The sequence below is a fragment of the Dipteris shenzhenensis genome, chromosome 1 (genome assembly GCF_047967505.1).
Source record: "Dipteris shenzhenensis isolate YYH24624 ecotype China chromosome 1, Dip_SZ_1.0, whole genome shotgun sequence".
In the NCBI taxonomy this organism is placed as follows: Eukaryota; Viridiplantae; Streptophyta; class Polypodiopsida; order Gleicheniales; family Dipteridaceae; genus Dipteris; species Dipteris shenzhenensis.
In genome coordinates this window covers 37809136-37829576 of record NC_141596.1, presented here as the reverse complement: position 1 = coordinate 37829576, position 20441 = coordinate 37809136, and the positions used below count along the sequence as shown (strand labels likewise).

The following is a 20441-nucleotide window of genomic DNA, read 5'->3' as shown; positions in this document are numbered from 1 at the left end:
GATCTTGCAATGATAAAATGCCCCTCTGGTTCAACCTGTCCTAGCTGGTGCAAATATCACCCCATCTCAATAAATAATATAGAAAGTAGTTCAAATGATGTTTGCCGCGTATGGGATAGGAGGATGCTCAAGCATCCAAGAGGCTTCACATGGCCCTAATAAAATAGAATCTCACTTCTCAAACAAGCCATAGTGAAAGAAATACGAGGAGCATGGTGTCTCATTGCTAACAAAAAACCGGTGTCACTCGACAAATCCACATTATACTAGAAGAAAGGTATCCTTGGCAGCCAAATATTCAATATTCACAAGTAATGAAATTGAGGTGCCCAGCTCACTCTAATCGAGCTTGCACAATTCCATGGCACGAGTGCACACGAGAGAGAGAGAGAGAGAGAGAGAGAGAGAGAGAGAGAGAGAGATATGAAAAGCCCTTACAAGTCCATTACACAACAATAAGAGACTACAAAGCCACACAAACCAACTCTCTTCCATGTCAACCAAGATAGTTCTTTATACTTCATTACATCATCACGTACTTGACTTCAGCTCACAAGAAGCTTCCAAATTCTTCGACGAGTTACACCATTTTTCTTGCATTGCCATATTCATACTTCTGTATAGAAGCATAGCATGTCCTTTTTGCTAAAAGTGTTCCTTCTACATATTTCCACCTACGAACCACAAAAGTTAACTATATATACTCACATCAAACTTTCCAAAAATAAGAAATTCATGTAAGACATTTGCCTCTGGTCCAAATATAGAAAGTCCTTTTTCCTTATGAGAGATCTGCACACACTTGAGCAAGCACTGGGTGCACACATGCATGCATGTGTAGGGCATATGCCTTAATACTGTCTGCCTTTGCCAACATGTCAAACTCTTAGCTGCAGGAAGCATCTGAATTGGGAAGATATCCTACCATGCTAGCCAAAGTCATCAATTACACGAGGAAATAGAACCAAAATTAAACAGGAAGCTTGACCATGGCCACTCACATTTCATATCTTATTCATTTCCCATTGCAAAACACAAATGAATAAGAGCCTGACACTCTGAGGCAGGAATGATTTACAAAGTTATGGCACTGACATTAAGCACGCCCAAAAGTAAGCTTTACGAGACGTTTTTCCATCAATCTGCCATACCCATGCTCAGCATCTGATGAAGGTCCATCATGCTTGCTTCTTCATCTCCGGTTGCCCCTGAAATATTAGGCACCATGCTTCCAATCCAATATTTCCCCGATAAATGGACCTCACCAACCATATTTTCCCTGTGTTTGAGACTTAGTCAAGTTTCCTTTAGCCCTCCTTTCTAAAAGCTCCATCTCTTTCTGCTTCATATCAAAATACAAAGACCCGATCTGATGCTTCCTCCTGTGAAGCTTCGTTGGTTTGTTCTTATCAGATGAAGGCTGCATACATACCATCGCTTACATATCATAACTATCCAATGCATTCAGAGAAACAAATAAATAGAACACACAGTAGACAGTTCCACCATACAATTTTAATATTCCAGGAAAATTATTATTTACAGGACTAGTCAGATCAGAAAGAACAAATACTGCTGATCAGGCTTAGGAATGAAACAGGTGGAGAAAATTGTTTGAACGTTTTACCCTTAAAAGCTCAACACCTGATAATCTGATTAGTGATAAATGCACAGAATGTGGCAATAGCTGTGCTTTTAAATTTTGACAGGTGTACACGGAAGTCAATTGAATCAATATAATACATCAACAGTAAACAGCTCATGATGGGAACTTGTTTAAAGACTCCAACTTTTAATTTAGTTTGACTTGAACACCCCCCCCCCCCCCCCACACCCCAGCGCCCAAAAAGAACATGATATAGATGGCATAGAAGTAAGGATTCACCATGCTGTTTATTCTCAAAAACAAGCTATGGCTCAAAAACACAGTCATCCTGAATGCAGCGTGGATCTTATAGTCGACTGCTTGACTTCCCACTGAACCAAATCTACATCTCAAATAATTGGTAATAGTTAATGTTAGCCAAATCCATATCAGCATTGAATAGGAAAAAGCATAATACCACTTTATAGGAGGATGTGTTTGGCATGTTCATGGATTCATCTATGTGTGTGTGTGTGTGTGTGTGTGTGTGTGTGTGTGCGTGTGTGTGTGTGTGTGTGTGTGTGTGGACACACACACACACAACTTTTTTGTGAAATCCATTTGTCATTATATTACAAGAAACAGTCCCAAAGAAAGCGACAGCCTTTACTTGATAAATTTTTGATAGGGTAAGGTCAAATCCATGGCTCTCTGTCTCATAATGGGACAAGACCTCGTATGTCTCTAGGACATAATGGGACCGAGCACTGTACAAAGTCTTGTCCCATATAGCAATTTTCAATTAAAAATCCTACGGGAATATACTAGCACACGTGTGGTTTTGCAATGTCGGTTTTTCATACCCATGTTGGGCAATGGGTATCGATGGTCGAAACAAGACAAAAATTGGTAGGCCTCTAAATAATGATGGTATAAAGATTCTTGCAAGGTTCTATTGCATTTGGAGGAACATGAGCTCTTGATTAAGGGTGCGTAACCCGCACCTTCAAGTGGTAAATTTTTTATAGGATAAGGTGAAATCCATGGCTCTATGTCTCATAATGAGACAAGACCTCGCATATCTCTAGGTCACTATGGGTCCAAGCACCTTACAAGTCTTGTCCCATATATACGTCTACACATGCGCTTTTCAATGAAAAGCCTAGATGCATGCACTAGCACATGTGTGGGTTTGTGCCGTTGGTTTTTCATACCCATGTTGGGCGTCAATGGTTGGAACAAGACCAAAATTGCTGGGCCTCTAAATATTGATAGGTAGGATAATCTAGATCCCATGCACATAGACAATCATAAAATGATAGCCTAAGAGATGCCCGACATAACTGATATTTAGCAACAAAGGGCTCACCAAAGACCTGATGGTTGCAATCTTTCCGTAGGGTCCATACTGCCCAATAACAAACACAGTTTTTGAAAAAAATCATATCACTACCTAACCGGATGGAAGTCCAGCAACCAAAATCGATTGCCAAAGCAAGCACTGGGGAAACCTGAAGCTGTTGCTGTAACAGAAATAAGAAATCATGAACCGAATCATGAATGGGGCATAGACTGTCACAACGACAAACATCGTCTATAAGTGGAAGGAGCAATATGACGACGAGCTAGAATCTGTGCAAAAGAAATTCTGCTAGATCATTCTGATTAGGTACTACTTTCTTGCCATTACTCTTAAGAATACCATCATCTACGGTATTTCTTACATATGTATGGCCTTCCCTACATGCCAGGTCATCTCTAACCCCAAGTTTTAACACAACAGCCTTAGGCCAAAGGCTCTGGACATACTCGCCAACTTTCTGAGTTCTCTAATGTCATATCATTACAGCGCTTTCTAATACTATGAAACTCGTATTATGCATAATGCATGACAATGCATCAGCAACTTTATTAATCAAATCAGACTATTTGCAAAAATATTTCAGAGTATCGTGATCGACAACAACATAAAACTTTGCACCATATGAATAATGTCTCCATGCTTTCAAAACATGGATCACGGCATACAACACTACTCTCTTTACTACATCAAAAACTTTCTTGTCCAAAGATAAGGTAATTTATCAGGGATCAACTCACGCAACGATAATCCTAGATATTGAAACTTAACCATCCATAACACATTTGTTTTCTTATTCATGTAGAGACTAGCTTCTCTTAGGAGACTGAACACTTTCTTGAATGTTCTCTATGCTCAACAATACTTTTGTTGTAACATATCATCACTAAACGGACTATGAGCTTTCTGATTTATGAGTGTAGTAAATCATTCATCAACACCTAGAGCGTTGGTATGCCCAAATGGCATTCCAAAAACTCATAGTACTCATATTTGCTTCTAAAAGTGATGAGGTAATCTGTTAGAAATGAACCAACAGAGAATACGCACAGTGGAAGACTTACAGTATTTCCTAGGAGCTCACACAGTGTAGTAGGGGTCTGGAATCACAAACTTCTTAACTTAATGTGCATAGATGTGCAAGCCAGTAAATAGACAATGCTAAGAGACAAATATAGAAGCAACACTTTATATTTCCGTCCGTCCACAAAGTAGGACAGGATACAATACCAAAAGGTTCTCCTACTAGATGTCAAGCACTTCTAGATCTCTAAGCTCGCGTGCTCCACCTCGAGCAAATGTAGACTCTCTGTCTAGAGTGTTCTCCTCAACCTTGCTGCCCTGAATGTCAGCCTAGGTGGTCCTCTGGGAATAGGCTCCAAGAGTAGGGCTCCTGCTGCTCCTGTCTGCTTGTCTTTTGCTGCTCCAGAAGATATCCAATTGAGGCCCAAAGCCTCTCCTTTCATAGGCCCAAGGCCTTGCTGCAAAAACTGACCAGACTGGCCGATTTTTAGGGTCTGTTTGGGCCGACCAGTCTGCCCCCCCCCAAGTCTGTAAACTGACCCCGCCTGGCCACGTGGCAGCCCGCCATAGGCCCAGGCACTCTGCCCACCTGCTGGCCCTGTTCCAGGCCTGTTGCAGGCTCCATACAAGGCCCAACGGCGCCTGCCATGCAGGCGCCTTTGGCCACTGCAGATCCTGCCTTCAGCCAGGCTTCCATCAGCCCTGTCTTTCATCCAATAGGCTTCCGTACAGCCCCATACAGTGGGGCCGTACCCTGCTGATGTTATCGCGCCCTTCACAGGGCCCTGTTGCAGGCCGTACGCCTGCTCTGAGGTTCCATTTTGCCAGGCCAGATCCAGGGCTACATGCCCCCTGTAATGAAGGTGGGAAAAAAGGAGGGATATTGGTGGTAAGATAGGAGAAAGAAGGGGGACTATATAAGTCAACTCCTAATGATTTGTATGGTACTTTTGATGTGACATCTATTCCTATCTACTCTCCCTCCTCCTTCCTGCTACTTGCTCTACGCTCACACTCTCTCTCCTCCCTTTCTCTATCTCTCTATCCCCTCATCCTTCTCTCTCTTCCTCTCTCCTTCCCCTTCTCCTCTCTTCTCCTCCCTTCCTTCTGCTATTCTCTCCCCATCTCCAAATCTGCCCCTTCCCCCTTCTCTACATTAGCATCAGAGCACTTTCCCAGGAGTCAATGCTATACCATCGTGCCAACGTGCAACTACGACCAAGAGCGAGACCAAATAGCGCTGACAGGGAATCGTCACATCTCCTGAAATCTGCTCATCTAGAAGCCACGAGCGTTGAAGACTAGCAGGCGCATTTGCATATGCTTGGAGGAGTGCCTGGGGATGGGATACCTCACCGGCCAAACGACTATCCTCCTGTGAACCTCGACCAGTAGTTACCGTAAGCAAACGGACCAGCCTACAGGATCACACAGACTTTAGCTGCCTGACGAGAACTCAACAGGTGGTGCCCAATCTCGACTCCAACGTCACCGCTCAGCCTGAATCACACCCGCAATACCACTGCCATACCCGCCACAACAAACCTGTCCGTCGACCCGCGTCTTGCCTCACGTACCCACGTGTCCCCCGTTGCCACACCTCTGTGGCCACGCATCCGCCAGCACCCGTCGTCGCCGCACCCTCGCCTCTGCCATGCCGACGCCACGCCTGTCCAACAAACCTTAGTCCTACAAGTCTTCCTAGGTTAGTTCAACCAGGGGTTAGTAGGAAGGTTAGGCTGTTAGGTTTGCTCTAGTCAATTAGCCTTAGTTAGTTAGGTGAGGTTAGGTTAGCTAGATTGGGTTAGGTTATAAGGTCAACCTAACCACGGCTAGGTTCAATCATGGTTAGGTTAGGTCATACTAACTACCTGTCCTAACTGTTCTAGAGTTCTTAGGTTAGGGCTGTCCTAGCTGTTCTAGGTGACTTAGGTCCCCCCCCCCCAAAAACAAAAACCCCAAAAAAAACCTCAGAAATTTTCAGCCTCTTTAAGGGCTCTCCACAGCCCTATTTTGGCTCATTCAAGCCCCATTTCAAAGCTTCTTCGACGACCTTTCTTCTGAGCCTCTCCATCGACATTTTCGTGTTTTCCACAATATATCTTAGGTGCTCATTACAGCAGGGTTTTGCTATCCATTTCTCCTTGCCTACATTCGAGCTCCTCTCTCCAGGGCAAGTCACCATGCCACCAAAGCATGCCCCTCGTGATATATTGCATGACACTAATGAGGCTGCTCAGTATGAGCAAGTGCCTACCACAGTGGCTGCATCCACTGGTGGTGCAGAGGTTTCTTCCACTCTGTAATGAAGGGGAAAAAGAGGTCAAGTTAGAGGCCCTTTAGGTGGAAAATGTGGAGGGACTATATAAGTCTCCATCCACCCACTACTATGTACTTTTTGATGTGACATCTAATCCTATCTACTCTCCCTTCCTCCTTCCTGCCTACGCTCACTCACTTTCTCTCTCTCTCTTCCCTACTCCCTCTCAATCTCTCCCTCTCTTCCTACCTCATTCTCTCTCTCCTACCCTTCCTCTCCCTCTTCCCCTCTCTTTCTCTCCCCCTTCTACTCCTCTATCCACCTTTCTCCAAATCTGTCCCTACCCCCTTCTCTACATTGGTATCAAAGCCCAAGCTCTTGGCACCTGACCCTCACTGAGTCTTGCTATCAATCGTAGTTTACCAGCGCTTCAGACTGAGGGGAACTACTAGCCCATCGTCGGCCCAGCTACGTCAAGGAAACAAGCGTGGGCTACCAGCAACAAACAGCACAGACGTGCGCCATCAACGACGTGTCCTTACGTATCTGCTCCAAGTCTGCACCAGCTTCCCCGTCGTTCCTTGCCTCCAAATCCAGTACGATTACGTTGCTGCTCCAACTTCCCCGTCGTTCCCTACCTCCAAATCCACTCCACTCTGGTCGTCGCTGCTCCAGCTCCCCCGCCATCCCGTCGTCGCTACTCCAACTACCCCGGATACCATCGCTGCTCCAATTTTCCCACCGTCCTTGCTTCCCTTAGCCAACCACGCCATGGCTGCCACACCCCACCCCGCCCCACCCCATCATCGTCACCCGCCGTCACCATTTACCTTGCCAAAAAAAACCTTAGCCCTTCTTCTTTCCTAGGGTTCAGTAGTCAGAGTTAGTTGGGTTAGATTAGGTCTGGCTAGTTTGGTTAGGTTTAGTTAGTGGATTGAGTTAAGTTAGTAGATTGGATTAGGTTAGGTTTAGTCAATTAGGTTTAGTTAGTTTGGCTCTAGGTTAGGTTAGTACTAACAAAGGTTAAACATTGGGTTAGATTGGTCTAAGACACTGTCTTAACAGTCCTTAAGGTCCTAGGTTAGAGTAGTCCTAGGTGACTTAGGATCCCTTTCACCCCCAAAAAATAATAATAATAATAATAATTCCGGCCTCTTTTCGGGGCTTTCCACAACCCTATTTGGGCTCATTTGGACCTCGTTTTCGAAGCTTCTTCAACGACCCTTCTTCCAAGCCTCTCCATCAACATTTTCGTGTTTCCACGCATTATCTCGGGTGCTAATTACGCAAGATTTTGTTATCCATTTCTCCTTGCCTATATTCGAGCTATATTCGAGCTCCTCTCTCCAGGGCCAATCACCATGGCACCGAAGCGTGTCCCTCGAGATGTATCGCATGACACTGATGAGGCTGCTCAGTATGAGTAAGTGCCTGCCACAGTGGTTGCAGCCACTGGTGGTGCAGAGGTTCCTTCCACTCAGCCTCTCTCTCCTGCATTCCGGGAAGCCCAGGCAGCGCAGACGCAGTTTCTAGATGCCCTTTCCTCTATCCTCCAGGGTGCTTTCCGCCAGATAGGACAGGAGTTCAGCCAGCATCTTACCACAGCCATGGATATGCAAGATACGGCTCTTGTCCAGATGGGACAGCAGATTGGTCAGCAAATCACATCTGCCATTGCTATGCAGGATAAGGGTAAGCAGCCCGCATCCCAGCAAGGGGACCATTCAAATAGTCAGGATGTTTTGTCTGCCCCACACAGGGGTTTTATGGCAAATGGCCATCATGCCTATGAGCATCAGTCTTCTGGACCATTGCATGTACCCCAACTTGGGGATTCTCTCGACATAGATGATGTATTTTCTGTGCCACACAGCACCTTCTTGCAAGATGTCAAGCCATCTTTTGGCTCTCATCTTTCTGCATCTATGCATGCTGAACCGTCTCTTTTGGGCCGACCCGTTGGTGTGCATCCGGCTAGTGCTCCTTTCACCACACCAACGAGTATGCCTGGAGTTGGCTTGGGTTTATATGGCAGCCCACACCCCTAGGAGAGAGGTCAGTCCTCTTCTCAGCCCTTTGGTATGCCATCATTCCGGAGAGATGCACTTGGCAGAGAGACCCAGCCCGGAGTTCATACACCTATCGCTCCCCCAGCGAGCACATATAGCCAGACGCAGCCAGTGCATCATATGGCAACAACTTCTACGCAGCAGAGGGTTGATGGTGGGCAGCGAGCCACTTTTGATGACATGTTGGCAGATTCTTTGCGTTCATACAGGGCCCTACCTGAGGCCATCAAACTTGAGATGCCCTTCTCCAATTATGTGAACCTCAAGCGTGATGATGCCCGCACTCCTGGAGGCTACACTCACAAGAATTATGCAGCTAAGGATATGAAGGACAAACTCACAGTGCATAAGTTTAAAGGGGACACTCGCACTCCCAATGAGTTGGAGGAGTGGCTCACGAAGCTGGAAGACTATTTTTGCTTCTACCCCAAGTCTAAGGAGAAGCGCATCATTTTTGCAGGTATGCATATGCAAGACTATGCCCACACATGGTGGCGATACATGAGGGATTCTCCTCAGAAACCAACCATTTGGCTCATAGCACTTCTCCTTTTGCATCCCCTGTGCTCCTAGTGAAGAAGAAGGATGGTTCTTACCGTATGTGCATTGACTACAGAGACTTGAATAAGGTCACCATCAAGAACAGGTTTCCAATCCCCAAGATAGATGACTTGTTGGATGATCTCAAGGGTGCTCAGTTTTTCACTAAGATTGATTTGAGGTCCGGCTATCATCAGATTAGAACGAAAGCTGGGGATGAGCACAAGACAGCCTTTCGCACAGAGAGGGGACTATATGAGTTCAAGGTGATGCATGTTGGATTGACCAATGCACCAGCTATCTTCCAGGCACTCATGAACAAGATTTTACAGCCTCTCCTTTTCAAATATGTGCTGGTATTTTTTGATGACATCCTCATTTACAACAAGGATAAGCATGAAAACATCAGACATGTCAAGCAAGAGCTGGAAATTTTGAGGTTGCATCAGCTTTATGCTAAAGCCAGCAAATGCACTTTTATGGCACAAGAGGTTGAGTATCTTGGTCACATTGTGAGCAAGGATGGCATTCGAGTGGATCCTGCAAAGGTGAAATGCATTGTGGATTGGCCACAGCCACGCAACCCTACTCAGTTGAGGGGATTTCTAGGTCTTGCTTCCTTCGACAGGCGCTTTATTCGCAAGTTTGCCAAGCGGGCAGCCCCTCTGACGGACCTTTTGAAGAAAGATGCTTTTATGAGGTCTACAAATGCACAGCACAGCTTTGAAGACCTGAAATTCGCCCTCACTCATGCTCCTGTGTTGGTATGCCCTGATTTTTCACGTACTTTCATTGTGGAGGCAGATGCCAGTGGCAAAGGATTAGGGGCTGTGCTAAGACAAGAACACAGGGTAATTGCTTTTGAAAGCAAGAAATTGAATGCCAAGGAACTAGATTATCATGTGTATGATCAGGAAATGTTGGCTATCCTCCATGCTTTCGAAAAATGGCACCACTAGTACGGTGGCAAAATCAAGGTTAAGACAGAGGACACTCAGGTATTTCCTTACGCAGCCCAACTTGTCAATGAAGCAGAAGAGGTGGCTGGCTAAGGTTCAGTCTTATGATTTTGACATCGAGTACAGGAAGGGGAAAGAAAACATGGTTGCAGATGTCTTATCCCGTATGTGGGCTTGCAGTTTGTCTGCCATTTCTACCATCTACCAAGAGTGGATTCATGGTATTCAGGAAGAATACATGCAGGATTCTGAGGCAGCTTCCATATTTGTGGAGTTACAGAGGCCATCGAGCCAGGGGCATGCTGAATTTAAGCTCATAATGGGCTGTTGTGGTGCAAGGACAAAATTTATTTGGTGCCAGATTCAAAGTACCGACTGCTGATCTTATAGGAAATGCACTCATCTCCTATGGCAGGACATGCGGGTATTACTAAGACATATGAAAAGGTTAAACAGAGCTTTATCTGGGATGGCTTGTGGCGGGATGTAGTTAAATTTGTCAATGAATGTTTGCCCTGCCAGCAAAATAAAGTGGACAGCCGGTTACCCGCAGGTCTCTTGCAACCATTACCTATTCCAGAAGGCAAATGGACTCACATTGCTATGGATTTCATCACAAGGTTGCCTTCCACAAAGCGGGGATGGGATAGCATTTTTGTGGTGGTTGACAGAATGACAAAGCAGGCCCATTTCATACCCACTAAGACCCGTTATTCAGCATCACACATTGCTTGGCAATTCATCCAGCATGTTTTTAAGCATCATGGTTTCCCTCTGGAGATTGTCAGCGACAGAGATGCAAAATTTATGGGTCACTTTTGGCAGGAGTTATTTACAGCAGGGGGTACTTCTCTTACACCTAGCACTGCTTACCACCCTGAGACGGATGGACAGTCAAAAAGGGTGAACAAATAGCTGGAGGAGTATTTGAGGCATTTCTGTCATGACACACAGAAGTCTTGGGATAAGTGGTTGGCACGTGCTGAATTTTGTTACAACAGTACCAAGCACATCTCTATTGGCATGAGCCCGTTCGAGGCTATGCATGGATGCACAGTGGGTATGCCATCTTTAGTTGCAAACATGCTGTGAAAAATCAGCAAGCAAGAAATGACTTGGAGAGTATGGATGCCCTTTTGCAATTGGCTAAAAAGAATATACAGGATGCCCAAGCCAAGCAGAAGAAGTATGCCGATGAACACAAGAGGTATCTGTCTTTTGAAGAAGGGGATTATGTGCACTTACGCCTCCATAAGAACCGTTATGCCTCGCTGAAGGGTAACACCAACAGGAAGCTTGCTCACAGGTATTATGGTCCCTACAGGATCATCCGCAAAGTTGGCGAGGTGGCGTATGAGTTGGAGCTACCCAGGACCTCCAGGATTCATAATGTTTTCCATGTGTCCTTGCTGAAGCCACATGTCGAACAGCATGTCCAAGTCCTTCTTGAGCTACCACCTATAGATGAGGAGGGCCACATACTCTATGTTCCGGAGCGCATCATGGGTTTCAAGGATCACGTACTCCAAAACAAAGTCTACACCGAGTATCTTATCAAGTGGCAGGGACTCCTTGAGGATGAGAACTCATGGCAGCTAGAGAGCATTGTCCAGGACAATCCCCATCTCCTACCGAGCTGATTATTATTTGCTGTTTGCTGCACCGATTTAACAGCCCGCATATGAAATTTTGAGGGAAATTTTCTATGGGAAGGGATGGCTGTAATGAAGGGGAAAAAGAGGCCAAGTTAGAGGCCCTTTACGTGGAAAATGTGGAGGGACTATATAAGTCTCCATCCACCCACTACTATGTACTTTTTGATGCGACATCTAATCCTATCTACTCTCCCTTCCTCCTTCTTGCCCACTACTCACTCTGTCTCTCTTCCCTACTCCCTCTCAATCTCTCCCTCTCTTCCTACCTCATTCTCTCTCTCCTACCCTTCCTCTCCCTCTTCCCCTCTCTCTCTCCCCCTTCTGCTCCTCTATCCCCCTTTCTCCAAATCTGTCCCTGTTAGAAATGACCCAACAGAGGGTACACACAGCGGAAGACTTATAGTAATGCGTAGGAGCTCACACAGTGTGGTGTGGGGTGTGGAATCACAAACTTCTTAACTTATGTGCATACCATAGATGTGCAGACTCATCAATAGACAATGAACCAGCCAGATAGAGAAACCACCAAAATAATATATTTCCGTCCAAAACTATGGACACAATACAAAAGAGATAGATCCAGAGTCCCACCAATGGTGTGATCCTCTGATCTTACCACAAGGTACTTCTCCTATCTGCTGGCTATCTCTAGACTCGAGCCCGTGAGCTTGAAGGGTCACGTAGACAAAAAAGGAGCACATACAAGATACAAGGGTCGATGAGAAACGCCGTCACGTGAACTAGGATAATGAAAAATAGAGAGTACAAGGTACTTGTACCTAGACCTAGGACTAAGTCTCCTAGGTGTCACATAGGACTAAGTGTCCTATGTGGCCTAAAAGGAACTAACACTACAAGTGCCTCTATTTATGCCTACAAGGCACATACCATGGCCTATAGGGCATCACTAGAACCACCAAGAGATGGCCTACAAACCCCCCTCCATGGGATGGGCTGAAGTACTCTGGAAACGTCTCAGAACACCTAGTATTTTCTGGTCATGGTGGCACATGTTCATCCAAAAGGATATAGCCACCTATGAATGTACAAGGGATGTCAGATCATGTAACAAAGGGAACCAAGTGTAAAGCCTGTCGAAAGACTTCGAACTTGAGACGAGGAAGCGCCTTTGTAAACATATCTGCTATGTTGTCCTCTGTGGGAAGATATGTCTCCTACTGACAACCACTCCCGAACATAATGATAATGAACTTCAATATGCTTGGTACGTGCATGAAACATTGGGTTACGCGCAATGGGCAAAGTACTCTGGCTGTCAGTGTAGACAATAGTGGAGGATGTTTGGCGAATACCAAGATCTGTAAGTAACTATCAAAGCCAACCACACTCTACTGTAGCGGTGAAAGCTGCCATGTACTCAGCCTCACAGTTAGATGTAGCAACTGTTGGTTGCTTCTTGCTGAGCCAAGAGGTACATGATTGCCAATATGTGACACTCTGGTGTCGGAACATCCTGCCCAGTTACTATCCGTGTAAGCATGCATGGTAAGTGAACCCTGATCACCATAGAAGAGGACTAATTCCTGAGTGCCTCTGAGATATCTGAAGACTCTCTTCATTGCCTGCCAATGCTGTGAACTGGGCATGTGCATGAATCTGCTAAGCTTAGATACTGCATACTGCAAGTCAGGTCTGGTGTGACATAAATAAATAAGGCATCCAACAGCCTGCTGATAAAGAGTGATATCACATGGTGGGCCCCCATCATGAGCTCAGAATTTGAAGCCAAGGTCTACTGGAGCAGAGATTGGCTTGCAATCTTCGAACTGAAAACGATCAAGGAGCTGTCCAATATACTTGGACTGTGACATCATGATACCCCCCTCAACATGAACAAACCGAATGCCCAAATAATAATGGAGCTGTCCCATGTCTGACATGTCAAAAACCTGCTGCAAATCAGCCTTGAAAGCTGCAATTTGCTGAGTATCTGGGCCCGTGATGAGCATATCATCCACGTATAAAATCAGCACTAAAAAATCAGATCCACTCCCACGGACATAAAGAGTGGGTTCTGTGGGACTATTCTGAAAACCAAGGGATAATAAGTGTGCATGAATTTTGACATACCATGCCCTGGGTGCCTGCTTCAAACCATATAGGGCTTTTCTAAGCCAGCATACCTTATTTTCAAAATTAACAACCTCAAAGCCAGGAGGTTGTGTGACATATACTTCTTCCTGTAGATCCCCATGAAGAAAAGCAGTCTTGATGTCAAGTTGGTGCACTTGCCAATGATGATGGGCTGCAATGGCAATGACACATCTAATGGTAGTAATCCTCGATGTGGGAGCAAATGTCTCCTCAAAGTCAATGCCTTGTTGTTGAGCATAACCTTCTGCAACAAGACGGGCTTTGTATCGATCTATGCTGCCATCAGATTTCCTTTTTAATTTGTAGACCCACCGGGTTCCAATGGCATGCTTGCCGAGAGGGAGATCAACTAATTCCCATGTGTCATTTTTAGCAATGGAATGTAACTCAGCTCTCATTGCATCCATCCACTCTTTGCTGTCAAAAGCATCTTTATGGCACAGAGGCTCTTGATTGCAAGCTGTAGCAAGGAGTGCAAACTCAAGAAAGTGACCATGCTGTCTATTTCCTGATCTTGTCAGGGCAGCAAAAGGCTGATCTTGTTTGCTGTCCCTCAATGTATCAAGAAGCCATCTGGGAACTTGCCTTTGCTGTCTATTGATAGCTCTTTCTTCAATCACTGCATCATGAATAGTGGGATCATTTTGTGCTGGAAGAGAAACCTGCAAATCAGCATGGGGTACTGGCTGATCATTGCTTGTTGGAGGGCCTACAGGAGGCTCATGTTGCTGGTCAAAGTCCTCTTCTGAGGATGGCAGAGGTAACCAAGATTCAAAAGCATCAAACATGTCAACATCTAGCTTAGCTTTGCAGTCCACAAGAGGAGAAGCTAAATGTTCAGCAAAGATTACATCTCTACTGACAATAATCTTCCCAGTATTTGGTTGATATAACCGATACCCTCTGCTCTCCTGGTTGTAACCAATAAATATGCATTTGATTGCCTTATCATCAAGCTTATGTCTCAGCTGAGATGGTACATGAACATATGCAAGAGACCCAAAAACTCTCATGTGTGAAAGTGAAGTTTCCTGCCTTTCCATGCTTCATAAGGTGTAACAATCTTCAATGCCCGTGTAGGTGATCTATTCAGTACATAGTTGGCACACATCACTGCATCAAGCCAAAATTTATTGGGCAAAGACTTGGCCTCAAGCATGCATCTAGCCATCTCCATTGTGGACCTGTTTTTCCTTTCAGAAACAGGATTCTGTTGAGGAGTGTAAGGAGTAGTGTATGAGTGAATAATGCCCGGTGAAGAGAGAAATGCATCAAACTCCTTTGACATATACTCTCCCCCCCTATCTGTGTTGAGGGTGACAAGCTTGCATCGTGATTCATTCTCAACCATATTCAGCCACCTCTGAAAGCATAAGAAAACTTCAGAGTTGGCTTTTAATGGATATATGCAGCAATATCTTGTGAAATCATCAATGAGAGTCATAAAATATTTGTACCCCCCAATGGCATTTGTCCTCATTGGGCCACAGACAACATTGTGTACTAGCTGCAATTTCCTTTGTGAGAGTTTTGGACAATTTTTTTGAAAAGGAAATCGATGCATCTTACCCAAAAGACAACCTTCACACACATGTTTGGAAACTGTGTGAGTTTGAAATACATCATTTGCCATCTGCTGTGAATGTAGCTTTGCAAGAGCTCTATAATTGAGATGGCCCATTCTCTCATGCCAAAGATGAGTTTCAGCAAGTTGTGAATCTGAAATAGCCAATGCTTCAATAGAAAGTGCAGCTGAGTGATGATCAAGGTGATAAAGCCCCTTTTGCAAAGTGCCAGTGAGAACTATGGCATTGTCATCACGAAGATCATAAACTAGGCATCTGTAGCCATCAAAAATAACTCTGAAACCTGAAGTGGCAATTGCTGAAATTGAGATCAAGTTGACTTCAATTGCAAGCACAAAGAGAACATTTATCAAAGTGACAGGATGACTTGAAATAGATGTGAGCTGCGCATCTCCAATTCCTTTTACAGCATATGAAGCATTATTAGCACATGTGACAGTCCCCCCTCGAGGTGCATCAGCTAAAGAGTGAAACAACTGTCTGCAAGATGTGACATGCTTGGAAGCACCACTATCAAAGTACCAGGACTGAGCATCATTAGCAGTAAATAATGCATCAGCTTTGGAGGGATCAAATGAGCAATGAACAGCCCATGCCCAATCATCCTGAAGAGCATGTGCATGTGAAGCATCTACTGGCTCATGGGATTCAATAGCATGTGAGGCATTAACTGTCAATCCTGCTTTCTTTTTCTCCGAAGCAATGTGCTTCCTGCATTCTGAAATGTCATGTCCAAGCTTGCGACAATAGTTGCATCTTTTCTTCTTTGACTTATCTGCTGTATTTTTAGATGCATGAGAGGAACTGCAACTGATAGAGAGAGGCCAATTTATCCCAAGCATCCTTTGCTGTCCTGCAAGACCGGGATCACCTGGAACTGGCCCTTGGGTAGAAGCGAATTTCCCTGGCAAGCTCTTAAACACCTGAAACTGGCCCTTGGGTAAAAACGAATTTCCCTAACAAGCCCTGGATCACCTGAAACTGGCCCCTGAGTAAAAACTAATTTCATTGGTAGCCTCTGGAACACCTGAAACTAGCCCCTGGGTAAAAACGAATTTCCCTGGCAACCTCTGGAACACCTGAAACTGGCCCCTGGGTAAAATCGAATTTCCCTGGCAGGCTCTGGAACCTCCTGGTAAAAAGCGATTTGACTCTAGCAACACCTGGCAAGCTCTGGCAACGCCAAACTGATGATCTGGCTCCTCTAGAACTGATTTGGCCAACTGCATCTATAAGAAGGGCTTCCCTCCCCCTTTTAAAGCCCTAGGCTCCAAAAAGCAATGTTTTTTAAATTACACCACTCTTTTGGGCCCCCTGTTGCACACTTTGGCCCTAGGAATTGATTGCCTAGTAACTGGGCGCACATTCACTATTTCCAAGGGCCCACTAGGAATTTTAATTCCCCAAGTCCCACCCCATGGCCAGACCCTCGCGCCCCAGAGGCTCAAGGCAGTCACGCACAAATTACGAGAGTCGCAAATCAAGAGTCCCATAATTTCACGTCCTCCTGACATATATGTACTGGTATTTTTTGATGACATCCTCATTTACAGCAAGGATAAGCAAGAGCACATCAAACATGTCAAGCAAGTGCTGGAAATTTTGAGGTTGCATCCGCTTTATGCTAAAGCCAGCAAATGCACTTTTATGGCACAAGAGGTTGAGTATCTTGGTCAAGGATGAGTGGATCCTGCAAAGGTGAAATGCGCCTACCGGGCTGATTATTATTTGCTGTTTGCTGCACCTATTTAACATCCCGCATATAAAATTTTGAGGGTGAAATTCCTTGGGGAGGGATGGCTGTAATGAAGGTGGGAAATAGCAAGGAATTAGGTTGGAAATAGGTGGGGAAAAAGAAGGGAAATCGGTGGTAAGATAGGAGAAAGAAGGGGGACTATATAAGTCAACCCCTAATGATTTGTATAGTACTTTTGATGTGACATCTAATCCTATCTACTCTCCCTCCTCCTTCCTGCTACCTGCTGCCTACGCTCACTCTCTCTCCCTCCTCCCTCTCTCTATCTCTCTATCCCCTCATCCTTCTCTCCCGCCATCTCTCCTGCACAAGGTTTCTTGTGCTGTCCACATGACAACTCATGTGCTGCCCATGTGGCAGCCCCATTCTCTACCCATGTGGCAATCTATACATCCCTAGGTCCACCTCCCTGTTAGAAATTACCCAACAGAGGGTACGCACAGCGGAAGACTTATAGTAATGCCCAGGAGCTCACACAGTGTTGTGTGGTGTGGAATCACAAACTTCTTAACTTATGTGCATAAAATAGATGTGCAGACTCATCAATAGACAATGAACCAGCCAGATAGAGAAACCACCAAAATAATATATTTCCGTCCAAAACTATGGACACAATACAAAAGAGAGAGATCCAGAGTCCCACCAATGGTGTGGTCCTCTGATCTTACCACAAGGTACTTCTCCTATCTGCTGGCTATCTCTAGACTCGAGCCCGCGTGCTCCACTTCAAGCGTCTGTAGACTTTCCGTCTAGTGTGTTCTTCTCCACCTTACTGCCTGTGAATCAGCCTAGGTGGGCAGCCCCTACCAAGCTTTGTCTGCAGCACACAGGTCCCCTTGGTCCTCCTGAATGTAGGCCCCAAGATAGCTGTTCCACTGCTCCAACCTGCTTGTGAATGGCTGCTCCAGAAGGTATCATGATCACAACACCTTGCTGCCCTAGAAGACAGCCAAGGTCCAGCCTCTAGGGAACTCAGTCTGCAGCTCACCTTCCACTCTCCTTCACCCTCAGTGTGAGGCCCAAGGGAGTGGCTTCTGGCTGCTCCTGTCTGCTCCCTTTCTTGCTGAATGTTGGATATGAAATGAGGCCCAAAGCCTCTCCTTTTATAGGCCCCAAGGGCCTGTCATAAAAACCGACCAGTCAGCTTCATACTGGCCCACCAGGCTGGCCGACCAGTCTCCTGCTGGTCCAGCCCTTTAAGGGCTCTAAAACCGGGGCCCTTTGGCCCACACTTCTAGGGCCTTTGGCCCTCCCATCAAGGCAGGGGCCCAGCCCTATATAAGGCATGCCACTGCCCACTAGCAGCCCCATACTGGCCGACCAGGCTGCTGCTGGTCCAGCCCTTTAAGGGCTCTAAAACCGGGGCCCTTTGGCCCACACTTCTAGGGCCTTTGGCCCTCCCATCAAGGCAGGGGCCCAGCCCTATATAAGGCATGCCACTGCCCACTAGCAGCCCCATTTGCTGCTCCACTTCTGTTGTGCTGGTTCTGCCCTCTGCCAGGCTATCTCCAGCCACGTGTGCAGCGCCGTACTCATCCGTACTGCTGCTGAGGTTAGCCGCCATGTGTCACCATCATGCAGCCACTCCTCAGCTTCTCTAGATGTGCTGCCCACATGACAGCCATGATGCTGTCCATGTGGCAGCCCCTTTCTCTCTTTTTCTGTGGGGTACTGCCCTAGGTCTCCCTCCCCCATGCTCTCCTTGTATGGGGGCTTACAGATGGGGAGGTGACCATTCCAACACCCCCTCTCACCGACACATCCAGGCCCAATGCCGACACATCGATGAAGATGCTCCAGTAACACTCTGGTCGTAGTCCTCTGGAACTTTTCGATGTCGAAATCTTTTCCTGGCTTTTCATCCAGTGGCTCCTGCTCCACCAGGTCTAGGTCTGGTTCCGCTTCCGCACACCATCCTGGTACACAGGTCCATCTTTGGTAGCACCTCCTAGCACCACCTCCTTCATTCATGTTCCTGCCTTCGAACTCGAGCAACCCAACCTCTATGATCTTCCAATTGTCCCCCTCATAATGAGTGAACAACCTGGAGTCTTACAGGCACCATGCTCTGAGGGTCTGTTTCAACCCGTCCTTCCTTTGGCAAGGTCTGCAACAAAAGTACATCTCCAGATACCCTGGACCGCGAACTTTAAACGCACCTAACTGAACCTGAGTCACCCTCCTTGTCGCAAGGGCACAATCCTCCAGTCGTGGAAGTCGATTCCCAAGAGCTTCTGAATCAAGGCCGTCCTTCAGCAAGGTCCCTGCCTTCAAGCTCCCACACCTGTGAGCCTCCTACTTGGGCTCTGATACCATGTTAGAAATGAACCCAACAAAGGGTACGCACAGCGGAAGACTGATAGTAATGCCCAGGAGCTCACACAGTGTGCATGTGGGATGTGGAATCACAAACTTCTTAACTTAGGTGCATAAAATAGATGTGCAGACTCATCAATAGGCAATGAACCAACCAGATAGAGAAACCACCTAAATAATATATTTCCGTCCAAAACTATGGACACAATACAAAAGAGATAGATCCACAGTCCCACAAATGGTGTGGTCCTTTAACCTTACCACAAGGTACTTCTCCTATCTGCTAGCTATCTCTAGACTCGAGCCCGCGTGCTCCACTTCGAGCGTCTGTAGACTTTCCATCTAGTGTGTTCTTCTCCACCTTACTGCCTATGAATCAGCCTAGGTGGGCAGCCCCTGCCAAGCTTTGTCTGCAGCACACAGGTCCCCTTGGTCCTCCTGAATGTAGGCCTCAAGATAGCTGTTCCACTGCTCCAACCTGCTTGTGAATGGCTGCTCTAGAAGGTATCATGATCACAACACCTTGCTGCCCTAGAAGACAGCCAAGGTCCAACCTCTAGGGAACTCAGTCTGCAGCTCACCTTCCACTCTCCTTCACCCTCAGTGTGAGGCCCAAGGGAGTGGCTTCTGGCTGCTCCTGTCTGCACCCTTTCTTGCTGAATGTTGGATATGAAATGAGGCCCAGAGCCTCTCCTTTTATAGGCCCCAAGGGCCTGTCATAAAAACCGACCAGTCAACTTCATACTGGCCGACCAGTCTGCTGCTGGTCCGGCCCTTTAAGGGCTCTAAAACTGGGGCCCTTTGGCCCACACTTCTAGAGCCTTGGGCCCTCCCATCAAGGCAAGGGCCCACCCTATATAAGGCATGCCACTGCCCACTAGCAGCCCCATTTGCTGCTCCACTTCTGTCATGCTGGTTCTGCCCTCTGCCAGGCTATCTCCAGCCACGTGTGCAGCGCCATACTCATCCGTACTGCTGCTGAGGTCAGCCGCCATGTGTCACTATCATGCAGCCACTCCTCACCTTCTCTAGATGTGCTGCCCACATGACAGCCATGATGCTGTCCATGTGGCAGCCCCTTTCTCTCTTTCTCTGTGGGGTACTGCCCTAGGTCTCCCTCCCCCACGCTCTCCTCATATGGGGGCTTACAAATGGGGAGGTGACCATTCCAATACTCCCCCATGCTCTTCTCATATGGGGGGCTTACAAATGGGGAG

At 46.4% G+C, this 20441-nt stretch overlaps 1 protein-coding gene across 1 annotated transcript in view; it reads right to left on the bottom strand.

The window, feature by feature from the left end:
- Positions 1 to 444: 444 nt before the first annotated feature.
- LOC147905780 (mitotic checkpoint protein PRCC-carboxy-term protein) overlaps positions 445 to 20441 on the bottom strand; it is a 38643-nt gene continuing 18646 nt past the window's right edge. The window contains exon 2 of the mRNA XM_087374564.1: positions 445 to 1420. Coding sequence (XP_087230690.1) covers positions 1262 to 1420 — 159 coding nt within the window. The 3' untranslated portion in view covers positions 445 to 1261. The remainder of the gene's footprint in view (positions 1421 to 20441) is intronic.